The 19,472-nt window shown below is 34.6% G+C and overlaps 1 protein-coding gene across 4 annotated transcripts in view; it reads left to right on the top strand.

Annotated features, from left to right (window-relative positions):
* The first annotated feature begins 3,019 nt into the window (after positions 1 to 3,019).
* The window catches only part of ntm (neurotrimin), a 741,734-nt gene continuing 725,281 nt past the window's right edge, over positions 3,020 to 19,472 (top strand). For all 4 annotated transcript variants that reach the window (XR_003937315.1, XM_030154417.1, XM_030154416.1 and 1 more), the window contains exon 1: positions 3,020 to 3,224. Coding sequence is in view for 3 of the 4 variants with exons in the window: in XM_030154417.1 (XP_030010277.1) it covers positions 3,052 to 3,224 (173 nt within the window). In the remaining variant the exon portion in view is untranslated. The remainder of the gene's footprint in view (positions 3,225 to 19,472) is intronic.

Below are 19,472 nucleotides of genomic sequence, written 5' to 3'. Positions count from 1 at the left end.
TTTTATTTTTTATTTTTTTTACATATGAAGTAAACATTCCTGTCTGCAACACTATATATTGCATAAGCACAGGAATATAATATGAAAACCATAACCCATAAAAGCATCCTACTGCGTGTAAAACTGCTGACTTATCAAATCCACAACAATGATAATAATAATAATAAAAAAAAACACAATGTATAATTAACCCTTTCATGCACAGTGGTTACTACAGTGGACAGCTATTTTACAGCTGTTCTATTCATGGATTTTGTTATTTTAATTCCATATCTGCCAACACAGTGGACCCTCATGCATCATCCCATACATTGCAGTTCATATAATTACTGTAACTTTGCTGTTCTTCATAAACTTGATCTGCACTAACATGTTTGAGAGTAAATCAGTTGCTTGTTGCTATTAGACTGCAATTAACTTTTTTTTTTTTTAAACAAAATGATGACAAAAGTAGCACTGGGTTTTTATGGGTTAAACAAAAAACTTTCTTTTTTTGCATATTATCTCCATGGAGTGAGTAATAACCAGTATTAGAGTATGTTAAAATGTGAGAAAACATCAGATTAGCTGCATTAAAATGTTTTTTATTTCATAGTTTTCGCACAGTATATCAGTAAAGATGTTTCTTTGCTTCAAAAATTAAATGCATGGTGTACAGCTGAATGGACATTTTTGCATCTCCATGACAAATACAGGGTGGGGAAGCAAAATTTACAATATTTTGAGGCAGGGATTGAAAGACAGTGTATGAGCAATTAGTTTATTGAAAGTCATGAGAATTTATTTGCCACAAGAAAATTGACATAATAGAAAATGTTTTTATTCTATGTGTCCTCCTTCTTTCTCAATAACTGCCTTCACACGCTTCCTGAAACTTGCGCAAGTGTTCCTCAAATATTCAGGTGACAACTTCTCCCATTCTTCTTTAATAGTATCTTCCAGACTTTCTGGTAATAGTTTTGCTCATAGTCATTCTCTTCTTTCCATTCTAAACAGTCTTTATGGACACTCCAACTATTTTTGAAATCTCCTTTGGTGTGACGAGTGCATTCAGCAAATCATACTCTTTGACGTTTGCTTTCCTGATTACTCATATGGGCAAAAGTTTCTGAAAAGGTATGGATAATAGTGTTAGGTATGATTATGACATCAATATATGTTTGGTTTCAAAACAACTGACGTAGTGCCTGCTGAGAAAAAACAACTAAATGTTCATTGTAAATTTTGCTTCCCCACCCTGTAAAGTTGGTAGTATCCTGTAATGGAAATGGTCTCCAGGAATAGTATCTGGTACCCGAGTGGAGTTGAGCCGAGTCAAGCCGGTTCCACATAGTGGAAACGCGGCATAATTCTACCCACAATTCAAGTTTACTTCAAATAGCATTATTTACTGTGGATTTTTTTTAGTCATGTGCTTTTACTTTTGTATCAGTGAACATAATTATAATGTCTGCGCTACTTTTTTTTTTTTTCTTGGTAATTCTTCTCGATTCAACTGGTTAAGTTCTTTTGAAAATGTTTCGTCCCTCATCCAAGAGACTTGTTCAGAATTACACCATTTGAACTGAAGAACTCTCTTGGATGAGGGACGAAACATTTTCAAAAGATCTAAACCAGTTGAAGCAAGAACCATCAAGAAGAACGATGACCTTGGCAAATGAAAACCTACACAACAACATAACTAGGGGCTTGCTCCAAAACATATGCGAAAAAACACAAAACAAACAAACATGATATTAATAAAGTGGTAAAAGATGCTTCCAGTGTCGGCCAGAAAACTGCATGCTAAGATCTTAATCATATGGTGAAGTGCTCGACTTCCATCTGCTGCATCGACAGAATATCTTAGGAGCATATTGCTGATTCGGGTGACAACTTCTCCCATTCTTCTTTAATAGTATCTTCCAGACTTTCTGGTAATAGTTTTGCTCATAGTCATTCTCTTCTTTCCATTCTAAACAGTCTTTATGGACACTCCAACTATTTTTGAAATCTCCTTTGGTGTGACGAGTGCATTCAGCAAATCACACACTCTTTGACGTTTGCTTTCCTGATTACTCATATGTGCAAAAGTTTCTGAAAAGGTATGGATAATAGTGTTAGGTATGATTATGACATCAATATATGTTTGGTTTCAAAACAATTGACGTAGTGCCTGCTGAGAAAAAACAACTAAATGTTCATTGTAAATTTTGCTTCCCCACCCTGTAGGTTTTTTTTTTTTTTTTTTTTTTTTTTTTTAAATGTCAATTGCATTGTTATTTTAGAGGAATAAAAACACTCAGGAAAAAAAAAATCTTTATTAAGGCTATAATAATTCATGCATGAAAGGGTTAATGCAGGATCCAGGCTTAATTTCTCTTATTTTCCCATGTCATGTCTTTCTTCAGTCCTGTGCACAGCCTAATACCAGTCCTTTTTACCCTCACTACTTGCCTAAGTGTCTGGATCTGACGTCGCAGACACAAAGTGTTCATAATGTGGAGCAGCGACACAGAAACTCATTGACAAGCCGATGCAAATGGAAAACTTAGCTCCGGTCTATTCCTCCTTGAACGGGCTTCATCATCTGCTTTATTTATTTATTTCTTTTTTTATATATTTTGCGTCTGGGATTGCCGCAGATCCGATCTTACCTGAGCTGAACCGCATGTTATCTGTCAGTGGGGGTAGGATGGAGACAAAGTTGACGGGTTCGAGTCTCCGCCAGTCCGCATCCACCAGGACCGCTTGATTTTTTTTTTTTTTTTTTTCTCTCTCCTCCTTTTTTTTTTTTCTAAACAGTAAATGTATTCCAGCACAGGCAGATAGGGTCGAGTGTCTGTCTTGTGTCTTCTATCTCTTTACCCCCACCCCCCCCACCACCACCCTCCCCTTGTTCCAGTCCGTTCTACCTGGCCATAAGATTTGGATTAAGACTAATGAACTGACTGGGGCAGAAGAAGGGAAGCGAACCACCGACTCATTATCACCTCAGCTGTTGGATTTGTTTTTTTTTTTTTTTTTATTTTTTATTTTTTTTTCTAATACCTCTAAAGGGGTTTGAAGACGATGTCCGTCCGAGGATACTTTGTCGCTTTTTCCAAATGCACAGTTCTTTTTTCTCTGAGGATTTTGCTTCTTGTGCCTGCAGGGTTGCCAGTCCGCAGCCAAGGGGATTCTCAATCCGACAACAAAGTGATGGACAATATCACCGTCCGACAAGGCGAGACTGTCTTTCTCAGGTAAGTCAACCATGTCTCCTATTCATTTTTTTAATTATTAGGATCGTTCTTTCATTCTGTAAAGTTGAGCGCTGCAGGATTTTTGCAAAATGCATGCTTCGAAAAGAGAGAGGAGAGAGAGAGAGGAGAGAGAGAGAAACATGACTGAAGTGTCTTTCTGTTTTATCATGTTCCGTTAAAATAAAGGAGGGGATTTTCAAGGATTAGTCGTTGGAAAACACTCAATTCAGAAGCGATACTCTGCTAATCTGGAGCAGCTGTTAACTACAGACTTAGAGGTTTTTAATTGTTGTGTGATGATGCAGAACTAAAGGTGGGAAGGAAGGAAGGAAGGAAGGAAGGAAGGAAGGAAGGAAACATGGGTTAAAGACACTTTATTTTTTATTTTTTATTTTTTTTACTTTTTTTTTTTATTATTATTATAATTTTTCCCTGGTGGGATAAAAGATGTAAACACATAGATGGATTGACTAGTGAGTCCCTCAGACAGGAGATTGTCTGCTGCTGACCTTTCCCCTCCTATTCACCCACAGAGGCTTACTGGACATAGAGGGATTTATGATGCTTTCAAGTGCTGTCGGGAATGTAAACCCCAACAGGAGCAATAACAGCAAAAGCGAATGGGGATATTTCCTTGAGTTCCCTTAAGGCAGAAATGTTTAGATGTGACCTGAGAGAGAGAGAGAGGGAGAGAGAGAGAGAAGAGGAAGGTGGAAGAAAAAAAAACTTACTAGTCGCTTATTAGAAATGTGTGCGAAACTTTGAGATTTACTAAATGTGGAAAAAATAGAAGTGTGTAATGTCAGTTTTTCCGTCAAATCACAAATGCCATGATTTATTTATTTATTATCGCGAGATGACACGAGAAGTCATTCCATAAACACAGTGAGGAACATAAATATATTCATGATTATTATATATTACACTGTAAAAAAAAATGACTGTAGAATTAACACCAAAAAGTTGTAAAATTGCAACATAAAAAAAAAAACTGTGACAATACAAAGCAAAGTTGTTTATTTGAGAAGATTTTTGTGTTAACGATTGAATCAGATATAGCTGTAGTTTGTACAGGAAGAGTATGTGAACAAAAGCAGATTTGTATGTACAAATGATATATTTCTATTGTTTTTAGAAACTAAAACTGTGAATTGAAAAACAATGTGGTGCCGTTTAAACTGCAAGACCATAATGTTGAAATAACGGTATATTTGCTTTTATATACAGGGTGGGGAAGCAAAATTTACAATGAACATTTAGTTGTTTTTTTCTCAGCAGGCACTACGTCAATTGTTTTGAAACCAAACATATATTGATGTCATAATCATACCTAACACTATTATCCATACCTTTTCAGAAACTTTTGCCCATATGAGTAATCAGGAAAGAAAACGTCAAAGAGTGTGTGATTTGCTGAATGCACTCGTCACACCAAAGGAGATTTCAAAAATAGTTGGAGTGTCCATAAAGACTGTTTATAATGGAAAGAAGAGAATGACTATGAGCAAAACTATTACCAGAAAGTCTGGAAGATACTATTAAAGAAGAATGGGAGAAGTTGCGCAAGTTTCAGGAAGCGTGTGAAGGCAGTTATTGAGAAAGAAGGAGGACACATAGAATAAAAACATTTTCTATTATGTACATTTTCTTGTGGCAAATAAATTCTCATGACTTTCAATAAACTAACTGGTCATACACTGTCTTTCAATCCCTGCCTCAAAATATTGGAAATTTTGCTTCCCCACCCTCTATCTATCTATCTATCTATCTATCTATCTATCTATCTATCTATCTATCTATCTATCTATCTATCTATCTATCTATCTATCTATCTATCTATCTAATGTATAAAAGTAAACATTTAACAATGTAACATTTTAAATTTGTAAATTAATGGGTTGGTAGAGTTGGTAGAGCGGCTCGTCCAATAACCAAAGGGTTGGTGGTTTGAATCCTGGCTCAGACTGTCCATATGTTAAAGTGTCCATGGAAGACACTGAACCCTGAATTGCTCCCAGTCGGACCCGGTGGTTTTGGAAAGTGTTTTGGACGCCATGAAGGTGCAGAAAATGTGCTAAATAAGTGCAGACCATTTACCATTTAAATCCAATGTTAAATCTACATGTTTAAAATGTTAAATCTACATGTTTAAAATGTTAAATCTACATGTTTAAAATGTTAAATCTACATGTTACTCTGTAAATATGTTTACAGTTGGATGTGTTTTTTACAGTATTGTTCTGGAAACCACAGCTGCCAGTTTTTTCCTGTAAAAACAGGATTTTTTTTACAGTGTACCCTTCTATCCTGTTGTAAATTAAAAAATGATTCAGTTTCCTGGTGTGTCCACGTATACTTGTTTCTTTTAAAGCTCTTTTTCACTTGTTGTAACATCCATCTGTTTTTTTTTTTTTTTTTTTGGTCACTTGACTCTAGTTGCTGAAAAAGCTCTTTCCATTGCAGTTTTATACGATATACCAATTGCGCTACACCCGAAAAACCACCTTTTTTCAGTGCAAAAACTTTTCATCTAAAAACGAGACTTTTGGAGTTTTTCCATTAGACAAATTTTTATGCGCAAGTTATATTCGCGCAATTTGAAGGTCAATGGTAAAGCGACTATTAACCCTCAAATTGTGCAAATATAACTTTATATAAATTTACCCAGTGGAAAAATGACAATTTCGCCAAAATTCGTTTTTTGATGTAAAGTTTTTGTGCTAGCAAGACGTGGTTTTACGAGCATAACAATACTGGTATATCAAGCAAAACTGCAGAGGGAAGCTTTTTCTGCAACTAGAGTCATGTGACTAAAAAAAAAAAGATGTTGACAGATGGTACAACAAACAAAGAAGAAGTGTTTTTAAAAAAAAAACATGGTGTGGTATGTGTGGACAAACCAGCAAACTGAATCATGTTTTCATTTAGTACAGGATAGAGGGATAATATATAATAATAATGAAAATATTTGTAAGTTAACCTGATATTGATGTTCGTCACCATGTTTATGGAATGACTTCTCGTGACATCTGGCAATAATAAATAAACAAATCATCGTATTTGTGATTCAATGAAAAAAATGACATTACACACTTCTATTTTTTCGACATTTAGTAAATATCAGTAAAGTTTTGCTCAGATGTCAAATGGAAAAGCGACTAGTGTTGAGCCGTCATGTTGCATTCATGTACATCTGAGTGTAGGTCAAATGAGATGAGGCTGTTGAGTTAATAAGTTTGCTGGGGTTTTTTCGGAAACTTTTCTTGCTGCTAATGTATGTCTTCAGTATCTTGTCATAAGTGTGCATAAATCATGTGTTTTTATGTGTCGTCAGCTGCAGTAATCACCTGAAATATAGTAATTAATGCCCACAGTCTGTGTAGTGAAACAAAGATCAGGTTATTTCGTAGCTCTGACAGGTTGTTTACAGTATATGAAGCTATAAATACTAACAATATGTACATTGTTAACATCGGTTGTGCTTCTATTGTCGAGGATAATTAAGCTATGCATGATAAGAACTTGTTAGAAAGTACTGTAGTTGCAGTTTGCATCAGTGCATAACAATAAAAGCTCTTTATAAAATACTTATATTTGGATTTATTGTACTTAAATACAGTATAAAAGGATAAAATTCATTTTAAACTGTGGTCCAGTGGTGTCATCAGATTCTTTAAGGTCATCAGGAAGTATCCCAACATGACTATTTAATTTAATTTTTTATTTTTTTTAAATAAATGTAAGTTCCTGTAGTTGGAGTACTGATAGGATGATTTTGAAGTAAATAAAGTAAAGTAAATTTTATTTATAGAGCACTTTTCACAGACAGAGTCACAAAGTGCTTTATCAATTCAAATCAGAATCAAATTAAGTTTACAGAGACCCAACAGAATCCTTCAGGAGCCATCACTGAAGGATTGAAGGATTACAGTTGTATTGCGATGTTTTATGATATGATATGTTATGATGACAGGAGAGCATTTTACTTCCTTTTTTCATCCTGTGTGATGTGTGTGTTTTCATTTCAAACGACATTCAGAAAAATCAAAGTGAATTTGTTTAGTATCTGAAACGGTCTTTTAAAAACCCCGCAGTCGGCAATTGGCTGTTGGCAGATGGAAACTGAATTTGGATAGTAAACTGTGTTATTCACACTCACTTGTCTTAAAATTAGATTCTTTCATATGTAGTTTTATATAATTGAGTGAGAAATTGATTCTTGACACTTGAAATGTGGACTTGCGGGTAGGCGCGAGTTGGAATCAGTGACTAACGCCTAACACCGTTCAGCACCACGGACAGCGACGTTACTCAGGTACATAAGAGTGTATAATCTAATTATTACACAGTTTAATGTCACATCAAATCAAGCCTAACAACAGTAACTTCATTAAAAGTATGTAATTGATACGGTCATGCTAGTTTAGTGTTTATTTAGCATCCGGGGAGAGAGAAAATCAGAGAAAACGCTTATGTAAAGATAAGCTTTTATGTCAAATATTTGAGTATAGTTTTAATTTATTACAATTTTGATTTTATATACCTAATATTTGAAACTGAAATTCACTTTTAAAGTCTTTGAAAAGGTTCGTTAAGCATCTTCATTTTATCTATGCAGTAAATTATATGCATTTTTCAAATCGGATTTCATATTTTTTGTGTGTTTTTTGTCCTTTCGTGTTGATATAGTAGGTTAAAGTGAAAAAAATAATAGGCAGATGAGATAGATGAATTTGTGCTGAAAAAAAAAAAAAAAAAAGATACCAAACATGGGTATAGTAAACATTTCTTTATGTAGTATATAAAGGCAAAATCAAAAGTACTTAAAAATGGCCAAAATAGGCTCAGACCCCTAAAGGTTAAAAGTCCTGCAGTGCGTAATTGGATGGTAAACTGTGATTAACTATGACGACAAAACTGTTATCCACCCAGATATAGATGAACTTTATTGATCCCTAGGTGACTATTTATTAGCCTGTCAGGAAATGTTAACATGTATCACAGGCTATTGAGGAAAATTAGTTTATGCAGATTTGTACAGGGTAAATACTAGGCCTGTAACGGTACACAAAATTTTTGGTTCGGTACGTTTTCGGTTTTCAAAGCCACGGTTTGTTTTTTATCAGTTAGGTACGGAAAGAAAGAAACCCCCTGAAAATGTCTATTAATGCATTTATGATTTTTTTAAAAACATTTTTCCCACAATTTTTGGAGACAATAGAATATAGAAAAACAGGAATAATATAATTCTGCTGCTATAAATCATATAGAAAATAAAATAAATTATTCATATTACTAAATGTATTTTAAACAGTAGTATTGCACTTCTCCCTGGAAGGTAGTTTTGAACAAACAAGACAAATCTAATCACAGTTCTGTCAGTTCACATTCTGCATAAAAATAACAAAAAAATTCCCCGTGAAGTGCAAAATTAACCAGAGGGTAAACTGGTATTCTGTTTAAACAAACTGAAGAGCAACACTGACAACACAATGAACCAAATTATTTATTTTGGGACAGAGAACAAACTGTTTAGGACACTGTGTGTATTTGTGTGTGCCTGTGTGCACGGGGGATTTTTTATTTTTTTTTGTCGGAGCCAGGGGGTGGAGGGGGGGCGCAGTTATATACCTGGGGGTGCGGTCCATAACTAACGTAACGAACGCTGTCGTGAAACGAAAGTGAAACTTTACATACTTTCAACGTTCTATTTATTCCTCTATTATACAGCGTGCGTGACAGACAGACAGAGCTAGTGTCAGTGTTTTAGAACTACTGTAGTTCCTTGGGGCCAAACGTCCGTCTTATCACCGTCTCTTTCCTCGTTGTTGTCTTTCACCTGAACCTGAACTGATCCAAACTGGACTGGACTGATGGTGGAGGGTCTGCAGTCTCTTCCTTCCAGGTTCACATCATATTTGTTGTTTTTTTTTAACCTTATATCAGCTGCTATTTCATATTTCGGGTCAATGTGTGCTCCTTTATTACGTCCGTGTGAAACTTGCGCGGATTTAAAGTTCCGCATCGAACGGCGTGTTTCATTCCTTTTTTTTTCTCATCATACTGTACCGTTTCGGTACAGCTGTGTACCTAACCGAACAGGTGTGTACCGAAACGGTTTGGTTCGGTACGTGTACCGTTACAGGCCTAGAAAATACGGTACCCATCACTAGGTTACTCTATTCTGTGGAAAATTCCTACAAAATCATAATTATTATGCCAAATAAAACATAACACTGGTCACTTCTCCACATATTGGGTGGTTAGAATTAATTACATGGTCCGGAAAGTAACATGAAATTATAATATTTTGCAATTATTTTCTGTGCCCTTTAACCGCTCTATGCTCTGCTTACTCTAAGCATCGCTCCATGTTTTCCAAATGAACTTGGCAGCAAGAATAAATACATACACTCAAGTATTGAATTTGATTATTTTATATGTAGTTTTATTAAACAAAATAACTAAATAAGAAGAAGTAACAGGGTTTCTGCTTCACCATAAAAAGCACTGAAAGTCATTAAATAGATTTTGTGAAAATTAAGGCCTAAAATGAGATTAAAGAGCATTAAATTCAATGTCCAGAGGCATTAAAAAATTAAATGTACTTCAGGGAAAAAAAGCATTGTTATTCACGATTTATTTTGATTATATAAACATTTAATTACTAACACTGGTCAACAATAAATTTATTGTTTAAGTTTTTTGAGCTGATTTAGGATAATTTTGGTGTGCTGAATCCAAAAATCACATTCATTTTGCTCAATCAGGTCAACTTGCTGAAGTATGCTCCATATTGGCTTTTTAACATTTTTGCTTCCATTTATGGGCATTTTCACATCATATGATACAAAATTCTTTCATATTTCTTACAATAAGCGAGTTCTGAAGATTTTAGTTTTGCCAATTTATGATTAATGTTTTTTTTTAATATTACAGGTGAATGAAATGGCTTCGACTAGAACACAGGTGTCAAACATGTGGCTCGGGGGCCAAATCCGGCCCGCCAAAGGGTCCAGTCCGGCCCCTGGGATGAATTTGTGAAATGCCAAAATTACACCGAAGATATTAATCATTTTATTTCAGGTTGCCAATTTAATCTCAAGTGGGTCAGATCCGTAAAATACTATCAGAATAACTCATAAATATTCAGAACTCCAATTTTTTCTCTTTGTAAATGTTACAATTTTTATGTCATTTTACTGTATTTACACTAAAACAAACTATCATTTCACAAAAACACAAATAACCTGAACAAATATGAACATTTTGAAATGTCTGAGGTGCAATTTTTCCAATATTCTGCCTGTTATTAAATGTTTTGTGTATTTGTTGGTCCACTGTGATCTGTAAACTGTAATTTGCATGTGTAAATGATAAACTGAGACAGAATATCGTTAAAATTGCACTTAGTTTTCTTAAGAAATTTCAGTTTGTTCATGATATTCACATTATTTTAAAGGATGGTTGATAGATGTAAACATTTTGATCGCATAATTTTACTTTTTTCACTCTAAAACATAGAGAAAAGTTTGGAGTTGACATTATTTATATAATTATTATGTTATTATTATATTGGTCCGGCCCACTTCAGGTCAAATTTGGCTTAATGTGGCCCCTGAATTAACTCTTTCAATGCCATGGGCCGATTAAATCGGCTTTATGAATACAACCTTTAAAGTGCCACGGGCCGATCAGATCGGCTTTGGAGAACACGCCATATTTGTGTACAAACAAACCATCCACCCCCATTTCTTTCTCACATTTCGATGACGTTCTTTCAAATCTTCTTGCAAATTACGATCAATAATGAATCGGCTGCGTCCGGTGCGTTTTGAATCTAAGTAGCAATCGGTCAGATGTTACCGAGCGGTTTTTGACCAAGGAAGAGCTTGCGTTTCGTTTTCTGCTTGGGAAATTTTATGAATGAATTTATGAATGAAATCATATGCAAATTAGATGGCCATTTTGTAGTAATATCGTAAACACAGCGATCTGTCAAAACAGTCCCATCTGCTAGAAAATGAGTTCTGATGACGATTCAGACTTCGATTATAAAAACGACGCGAAATACTGAAAAACGGCCAAATTCTGTGGCACTTTTAAGGCTTATTAGCCCCTTAACTGTCTGGCACCGAAAGAGTTAAAATGAGTTCGACACCCCTGGACTAGAAGATCTTGCAAAAATAAGCCTGACGTGTTCTGCTACATCTGCGGTGAATACACCATTCTACCTAACAGGAATCAAGTCACAAGTTTCATAAAGTGTGCTTACCAATCTTATTTTGGTATTACTATAATTAAATGTAATCACTTTTGTGAGAAGATCTAATTTTTCAAAATCAAATTAGCAAAAAAACCTGACCTGATTGAGAAAAACAGATGTCATTTTTGGATTTAGCGGTGCAAAATGGTCCTAATTCAGTTGAAAAAACCTAGACAACTTGCAAAAAACATTTTTTTGTAACCCAGTGTAATTTTGATTGGAAGTATAGTGTGATGATTGACAGGAGGAACCCTGTAATTGGCTATTGTTTATGACGATATGTGAAGTCACAATACTGGAAGATTTGGAATGTAATGTGCTGTGAGCGTGGAATATTAGCAAATGTCGGAAAAATGGGAAAATGTACAGGGTGGGGAAGCAAAATTTACAATGAACATTTAGTTGTTTTTTCTCAGCAGGCACTACGTCAGTTGTTTTGAAACCAAACATATATTGATGTCATAATCATACCTAACACTATTATCCATACCTTTTCACAAACTCTTGCCCATATGAGTAATCAGGAAAGCAAACGTCAAAGAGTGTGGGATTTGCTGAATGCACTCGTCACACCAAAGGAGATTTCAAAAATAGTTGGAGTGTCCATAAAGACTGTTTATAATGGAAAGAAGAGAATGACTATGAGCAAAACTATTACCAGAAAGTCTGGAAGATACTATTAAAGAAGAATGGGAGAAGTTGTCACCTGAATATTTGAGGAACACTTGCGCAAGTTTCAGGAAGCGTGTGAAGGCAGTTATTGAGAAAGAAGGAGGACACATAGAATAAAAACATTTTCTATTATGTACATTTTCTTGTGGCAAATAAATTCTCATGACTTTCAATAAACTAACTGGTCATACACTGTCTTTCAATTCCTGCCTCAAAATATTATAAATTTTGCTTCCCCACCCTGTAAGTTTCAGCAGAAGTGATTGGAGATGGAACTATTCAGAACTTGGTTAAAAACCGTCATAAAACTATATATAAAACTGTATCTGCAGTTGGACATGGGCATTAAATTTGTTTAAAGCGGCATTAAAAAGCATTAAATTAGATTTGCTGATACCTGCAGAAACCCTGAGTAAGAAGATGATTGTTGACACTTGAAATGTGGATTTTAATGCAGGTACTAGTTGGAATCAGTTGTACTGGAAATCCCAGCTCCAAAGAGTAAAAGTCCTGCCATGTGTTGGTCCTACCTGCTCACTTTACACAGGTGATTCCACAAATTATCCCATTTATCTGGATGAGGAGTTGTGCTCATTAAAATGGACTGGTTCAGTGAGTGGTTGGAACAAATACATGGCAGGACTTTTACTCTATGAAGCTGGGATCACCCCCCCTCTGTTAAAAACCCAGCAGTGCATAATTGGATGGTGTCCCTTTAGGCACATTAGAGTGTATAATCTCATTGATACACAGTTTAATATCACGTCAAATCAAACCTAACAGCAAGAATTTCATTAAAATAAGTGATCCAGTCGTACTTGGTTGCAGCGTCTGTTTAGGTCATGTATAGTGGTCACTACAGTGGACAGTTATTCTCCAGCTGTTCTCTTATATATTCATGGATTTTGTTGTTTTAGTTCCATATCAGCCAACACAGTGGATGCTTATGCACCATCTCATACACTGCAATTCATACCATTATTGCAGTGATTTTAATCCCATGTGGGGTCGCCTGGAATTCAAATGGGGTTGCCTGAAATGTCTAGTAATTGATACAAAATTAAAACTTACTAATAAAAATTTTCATACTATAGCCTAAATGTTGCCTAAAATGTATGATTATTTGCAATATATTATAGCAAACTGTTACACAATCAACAACAAATTAATTTTAGCAAATAAAATGTCTGCGTTTTGAATGTCTGGGGTCGCCTGTAATTTCTAATAATTTGTTTTTAAAAAAATAAAAATTACTTATAAAAATTTACATTATATGGTCTAAATGTTGTCTAAAATTAATGTTTATTTGCAACATTGTATAGCAAACTATTACACAATCAAAAACAAATTATTTTTAGCAAAAAAAAAAAAAAAAAGTCTCAGTTTTGAATGTCTGGGGTTGCCACAAATTTGTGATGTTAAAATGGGGTCACGAGCCAAAAAAGGTTGGGAACCACTGCATTATTGTAACTTTACTGTTCTTGATAAACCTGATCTACAGTAACATGTTTAAGTGTCTATCAAGTGCTTGTTATTGTTATTAGTCTGTAACTAACAGTCTTTTTTTTTTTTTTTAAAACAAAAGTTGTTGGTCTTTTTGCATTATATCTCCATGAATTGAGTAATAACTGGTATTCGTATTAAAATGTGAGAAAACATTTAGATTAGCAGCATTAAAAATGTCTGGTAAAGGTTCATACTGTCTTCCACATAGAATTATTGTATCAGACAAACTAGTAAAGCAAGTAAACGAACAACTACCCCTGTCTGAGAAATGAATTCCCTAAAATAAGCATTAAAAATGTTTTTATTTCCTAGTTTTCACACGATATATCAGTAAATACATGTTTATTTGCTCCAAAAATTAAACGCATGGTGTCCAGCTGAGTGGACATTTTTGCAGCTCCATGAAAAATAAGTTCATAAGAAACTTTTCGGTAGCACTTTACTTGAAGGTCTAGTTTATAATGCATTAAGCACACATTCATAAGACATTATAATGCATTTATAAAAGTCATTACAACAGTTTATTATCATGTACAACAACTTATACCAAGGTTAATAAAGTATTATAAGTGTAGGCATAATGTATTATAAATTCAGCTTTCATTATGTTTTATACATCCATACCAAAGCAGTGTGAAGGAATTTATTTTTTTTAGGTGGGGAACTTTTGTTAGGTTTTGTCACTGGTCCCTATACCCATCTATTTTAGGGATTTCATATTTATTTAAAAAAAAAAAAAAAAAAGTAGGTTTGAATTAACAAAGATTTGGAGCTGCCACATTATTTTTTAATTTATGTATAAAGCAACATGTAACACTTCTATTTACTGTCTCTGTTCTGTTCATGTTTTTTTTTTTTTTGCAAACTAAAGTATTATCAAGAACACTTGGATTTATAATTTTTGACTTACACTTTACTTAGAGCCAGCAGATACTGCTCATACGTCATCATACTTGTGTTATAATATCATCAGTCATCAGTCATCCTGTAACTTATTACTGATGTTTCTAAGGCATTATTCAGTTTCAGAAATGACATATCAGAGCAGTTTTCTTTGTCTTTTTAACTGACTACAGTTATGATGGTTAGAATGTGTATTATAACCCAGGACTTGAGTTTCTTCCTACAAACACTGTTGTCACTTTGGTATGGATGTATAAAACACTATGAAAGCTGAATTTATAAAACATTATGCCTACACTTATAATACTTTATTAACCTTGGTATAAGTTGTACAAAATCATAAACTGTTGTAATGACTTTTATAAATGCATTATAATGTCTTATGTATGTGCGCTTAATGCATTATAAACTAGACCTTCAAATAAAGGGTTACCAAATTTTCTTGAGGCATGTTTTTTTCATGCCTCGAGGAATAAAAACACTCAGGAAAAAAATCTCGATTAAGGGTCTCATAATTCATGCATGAAAGGGTTAAAAACCAGAGGTGGGTAAACTGTGTTATTCACATGCACGTGTCTTAAATTAGAGTATTTTATGTGTACATTTATGAAGTTAAGTGCAAAATTGATTCTTGACTCTTGAAATGTGGAGTTCTGGGTAGGCTCTTGGAGTTCTGGTCCAAGGTTATTATCGTTAACAAAAACTAACGAAATGATGAAAACTGGAATTGTAAAAACATTTTTGTTAACTGAAATAAATAAAAAACTATTATTAAAAGGAAAAAAAAAAACAGTAACTAACTGAAACTGTATTGTGTGCTTACAAAACTAACTAAAGCGGAAAAAAAAGATGGATAAAATTCCCTTTGTTTTCGTCTTTGTCAACGTCGGATAGATATAAAATCGATATATTTCCCTTTAGCAATTTTAGCTGCTGGCACCATATGATATTTAAGGGTCTGTCACTTGTGGTTTCCAGTCGTCTTCTGGTCCCCACTCTACCTGGAAACATGGAGACTAAAGTTGGGAAAAAGCAGCAGAGTCCTGTCTGGGATTTATTTGAATACGACGAAGAAGAAGAGAAAAGATATAAAGAAACTAAAATTAATACTAAAACTAAACTAAAACTAAGCATTTAGAAAATAATGACAACTAATAAAAACTAGCAAACCTGCTCTAAAAACAAACTAAAACTAACTGAATTAGAGGGGAAAAAAAAGTCAAAACTAAATAAAACTAAACTATAATGAAAAATCCAAAACTATTATAACCTTGTTCTGGTCTTTGTATCTGATTGTCTGACTGCTAACCATATTCAGAACCACGGACAGCGCTGTTACTCAGGCTGTAGTTGGAAGTCCTGCTGAAAATCTTCTGTTGTGACTGTATTAAAGCATATAATTTCTCTTGATCAACGACATATTCTCAGATCCACATTACAAAACAGAACATGAATTGTAGATTGAAAACTCATTGCAATTTCGCAGCTCTCCCTCTCCACGCAGTATCATTATTACTTAGACATTCAGTGCTGCGCAGGTCAATGGAACTGGCAGGTCTGAACTTGCCATGATGTACATCAATTCTCCAAGCTGAGCAGTAATGGCTGTTTCAGTCTTAAATTGATTCTCGCATTTTGTGGCGGCTGTGCTTCGCTTTCATCTGGAGTGTGAGGACCCACTCCCACATAGATACATAGCTTGAAAAGGCATTTGAATGTGAAGTACATGCTCTTACAAGTCAATATGCTTCACGTGTTATGCTGTCCAGCTGTAGGCTTCATCGGTCTGAATTCTTTTTGTTGTTGTTGTTGTTTTGCAGTTGTTTATTTGGCTTTTAACCCTCTGGTATCCCGTCCAGCAAGGCCCTTACTAAGCACTAAGTGTGCCTTTTTTGCACACTTGTGGAATAATGTCAAAAAAAAAAAAAAAAAATCATACAGTTTGTTTTTAATTCTTTTACACTTTTTTTTTCTATTTTATCAACTTGAGCCGTAAATAAAAATACCAAATACTCAATAATTGTCATATTTTTTAACCCTTTAAATGCCGTGTTTGTAATGTAAACAAACCATTTTTTTGGATCCAAAAACCAAAAAAAAAAATATATATATATATATATTTTTCAATATACCACATAAAAACCAGTCACAAGTGTTTGCTCCTGGAGGATTCTGTTGGGTTTCTGTAAATTGGCTTCGAGTAAGGTTTTGACCAACTCTATACAGGGTGGGGAAGCAAAATTTACAATGAACATTTAGTTGTTTTTTCTCAGCAGGCACGACGTCAATTGTTTTGAAACCAAACATATATTGATGTCATAATCATACCTAACACTATTATCCATACCTTTTCACAAACTTTTGCCCATATGAGTAATCAGGAAAGCAAACGTCAAACAGTGTGTGATTTGCTGAATGCACTCGTCACACCAAAGGAGATTTCAAAAACAGTTGGAGTGTCCATAAAGACTGTTTATAATGGAAAGAAGAGAATGACTATGAGCAAAACTATTTCGAGAAAGTCTGGAAGTGGAGGAAGCAACAAAAAATGTACCAAAGCTTTTATTAAAGCTCTCAAATCCAAAATCCTAAAGGATCCAACCAAATCCATGAGAAAAATGGCAATTGAACTTGAGGTAGACAACAAGACCGTTAGAAATGCAGTAAAATATGATTTGAAGTTAAAATCTTACACAAGAACACCAAAACACTTGTTGACAACCGCATCAAATCCAACTTTAGCAATTTTTGGGAATCATGTTTATGGCCGCCTTCTAGCCCAGATCTAAACCCTCTGGATTCTGCTATTTAGGGCGTTTTAGAACATGCTACCAATAGAACATCACAGCAATGTCGACTTTCTTAAAGATACTATTAAAGAAGAATGGGAGAAGTTGTCACCTGAATATTTGAGGAACACTTGCGCAACTTTCAGGAAGTGTGTGAAGGCAGTTATTGAGAAAGAAGGAGGACACATAGAATAAAAACATTTTCTATTATGTACATTTTCTTGTGGCAAATAAATTCTCATGACTTTCAATAAACTAATTGGTCATACACTGTCTTTCAATCCCTGTCTCAAAATATTTTAAATTTTGCTTCCCCACCCTGTATATAAAGTGTCATGAGATAACTGTTTTGTTGTCTTCTGGCGCTATATGAATAAAATTTCATTGATTGAGGGATTTGATTGGTTTTCCCCTGTAAGTCGCTTTGGAAAAAAGCGTCTGCCAAATGCAAAAACATAAACATAAAAAGTGGATCACATATTATTTGATTTTTTCAGCCTGGCATATGTCAATGATTAACTCCAACATTGGTTAATTTGCATTATTATTTTTGGCGCTAGGTCAAATGTTCAAAAATACTAACATCTGTCACCAAGTGTGCGTAAAATGTACACCTATAAATCAAACTATTAAATTTTATATACAGGGTGGGGAAGCAAAATTTACAATATTTTGAGGCAGGGATTGAAAGACAGTGTATGACCAATTAGTTTATTGAAAGTCATGAGAATTTATTTGCCACAAGAAAATTTGCATAATAGAAAATGTTTTTATTCTATGTGTCCTCCTTCTTTCTCAATAACTGCCTTCACACGCTTCCTGAAACTTGCGCAAGTGTTCCTCAAATATTCGGGTGACAACTTCTCCCATTCTTCTTTAATAGTATCTTCCAGACTTTCTGGTAATAGTTTTGCTCATAGTCATTCTCTTCTTTACATTATAAACAGTCTTTATGGACACTCCAACTATTTTTGAAATCTCCTTTGGTGTGACGAGTGTATTCAGCAAATCACACACTCTTTGACGTTTGCTTTCCTGATTACTCATATGGGCAAAAGTTTGTGAAAAGGTATGGATAATAGTGTTAGGTATGATTATGACATCAATATATGTTTGGTTTCAAAACAACTGACGTAGTGCCTGCTGAGAAAAAAACAACTAAATGTTCATTGTAAATTTTGCTTCCCCACCCTGTATTGATTTATTTTTCTGCTCTAATTTGATTTGATTGTTGTAAATCAAGCTCAGGCCTAATCATACATATCAAATGGAAGAAACAGTGCGTTTTAGGCACACTTGGGAGACAGATGCTGGTCTGGTAATTTTCTTTTGTTTACAATGTGCACATTTTAGTTGTTGGCCAGAATTTTAAAGATCATGCAAAAATGAACAACTTTTGAATTCTAACCTTATTTAAATTGTGAAAAAATAATATGAAGTTTTTTAAAATGAATTGCAAAGTGTGCCTAAAAGGCACACCCGGATACCGGAGGGTTAAATATGATTTTTGTTTTGAGAGTTCGAGGGCATGTAGAGACGGAGAGGAGGGTGAGACAGTGATCACACTGTGAAGTATATTCACATTTATTACTTTATTTTTATTCAATGTCAATATATAATAGTGTTTCCAATTTTATGACAGTCTGCTTTTGTAGCAGCAGAGACTGAATTGATAAAAAGAGAGAGACGGGTAAATTTAAAGTAAGATAAAAATTCCAAACACAGCTTTTCTTCTCTTATTTTGCATGTCCCCTGCATTCTCCCATATACCCCTGAGACGCTGAAGCCAGTTTAGTAAGTGGGACAGTACCCACCCAGTAAGTGTGATCCCGTTGCTTCCAGCCAGTCAGGACTGGTTTGTTTTCCAGCGTCCCAGCTTCCCACCCAGGACACATTTTAATAAGCCTCAAATTCACTGCAGATTCCTTTTAATGTCGATTCAACTGAAGTCCTGACCTTTATGTTTGTGTTTTTGTGTGTGTGTGTGTGTGCAGTAGTAGTGGGGTTACAGAAAAGTAAAATAAAGAGGTAGAGCATGAAACTTTAATGGTGTGTTTTGAAGCACATGGGCTTTAAGATCATAACTGACAGTACAAAGTATGTGCAGTAACT

Source organism: Sphaeramia orbicularis, chromosome 14, assembly GCF_902148855.1.
Source record: "Sphaeramia orbicularis chromosome 14, fSphaOr1.1, whole genome shotgun sequence".
Lineage (NCBI taxonomy): Eukaryota > Metazoa > Chordata > Actinopteri > Kurtiformes > Apogonidae > Sphaeramia > Sphaeramia orbicularis.
This window is presented reverse-complemented; position numbering and strand designations above follow the sequence as displayed.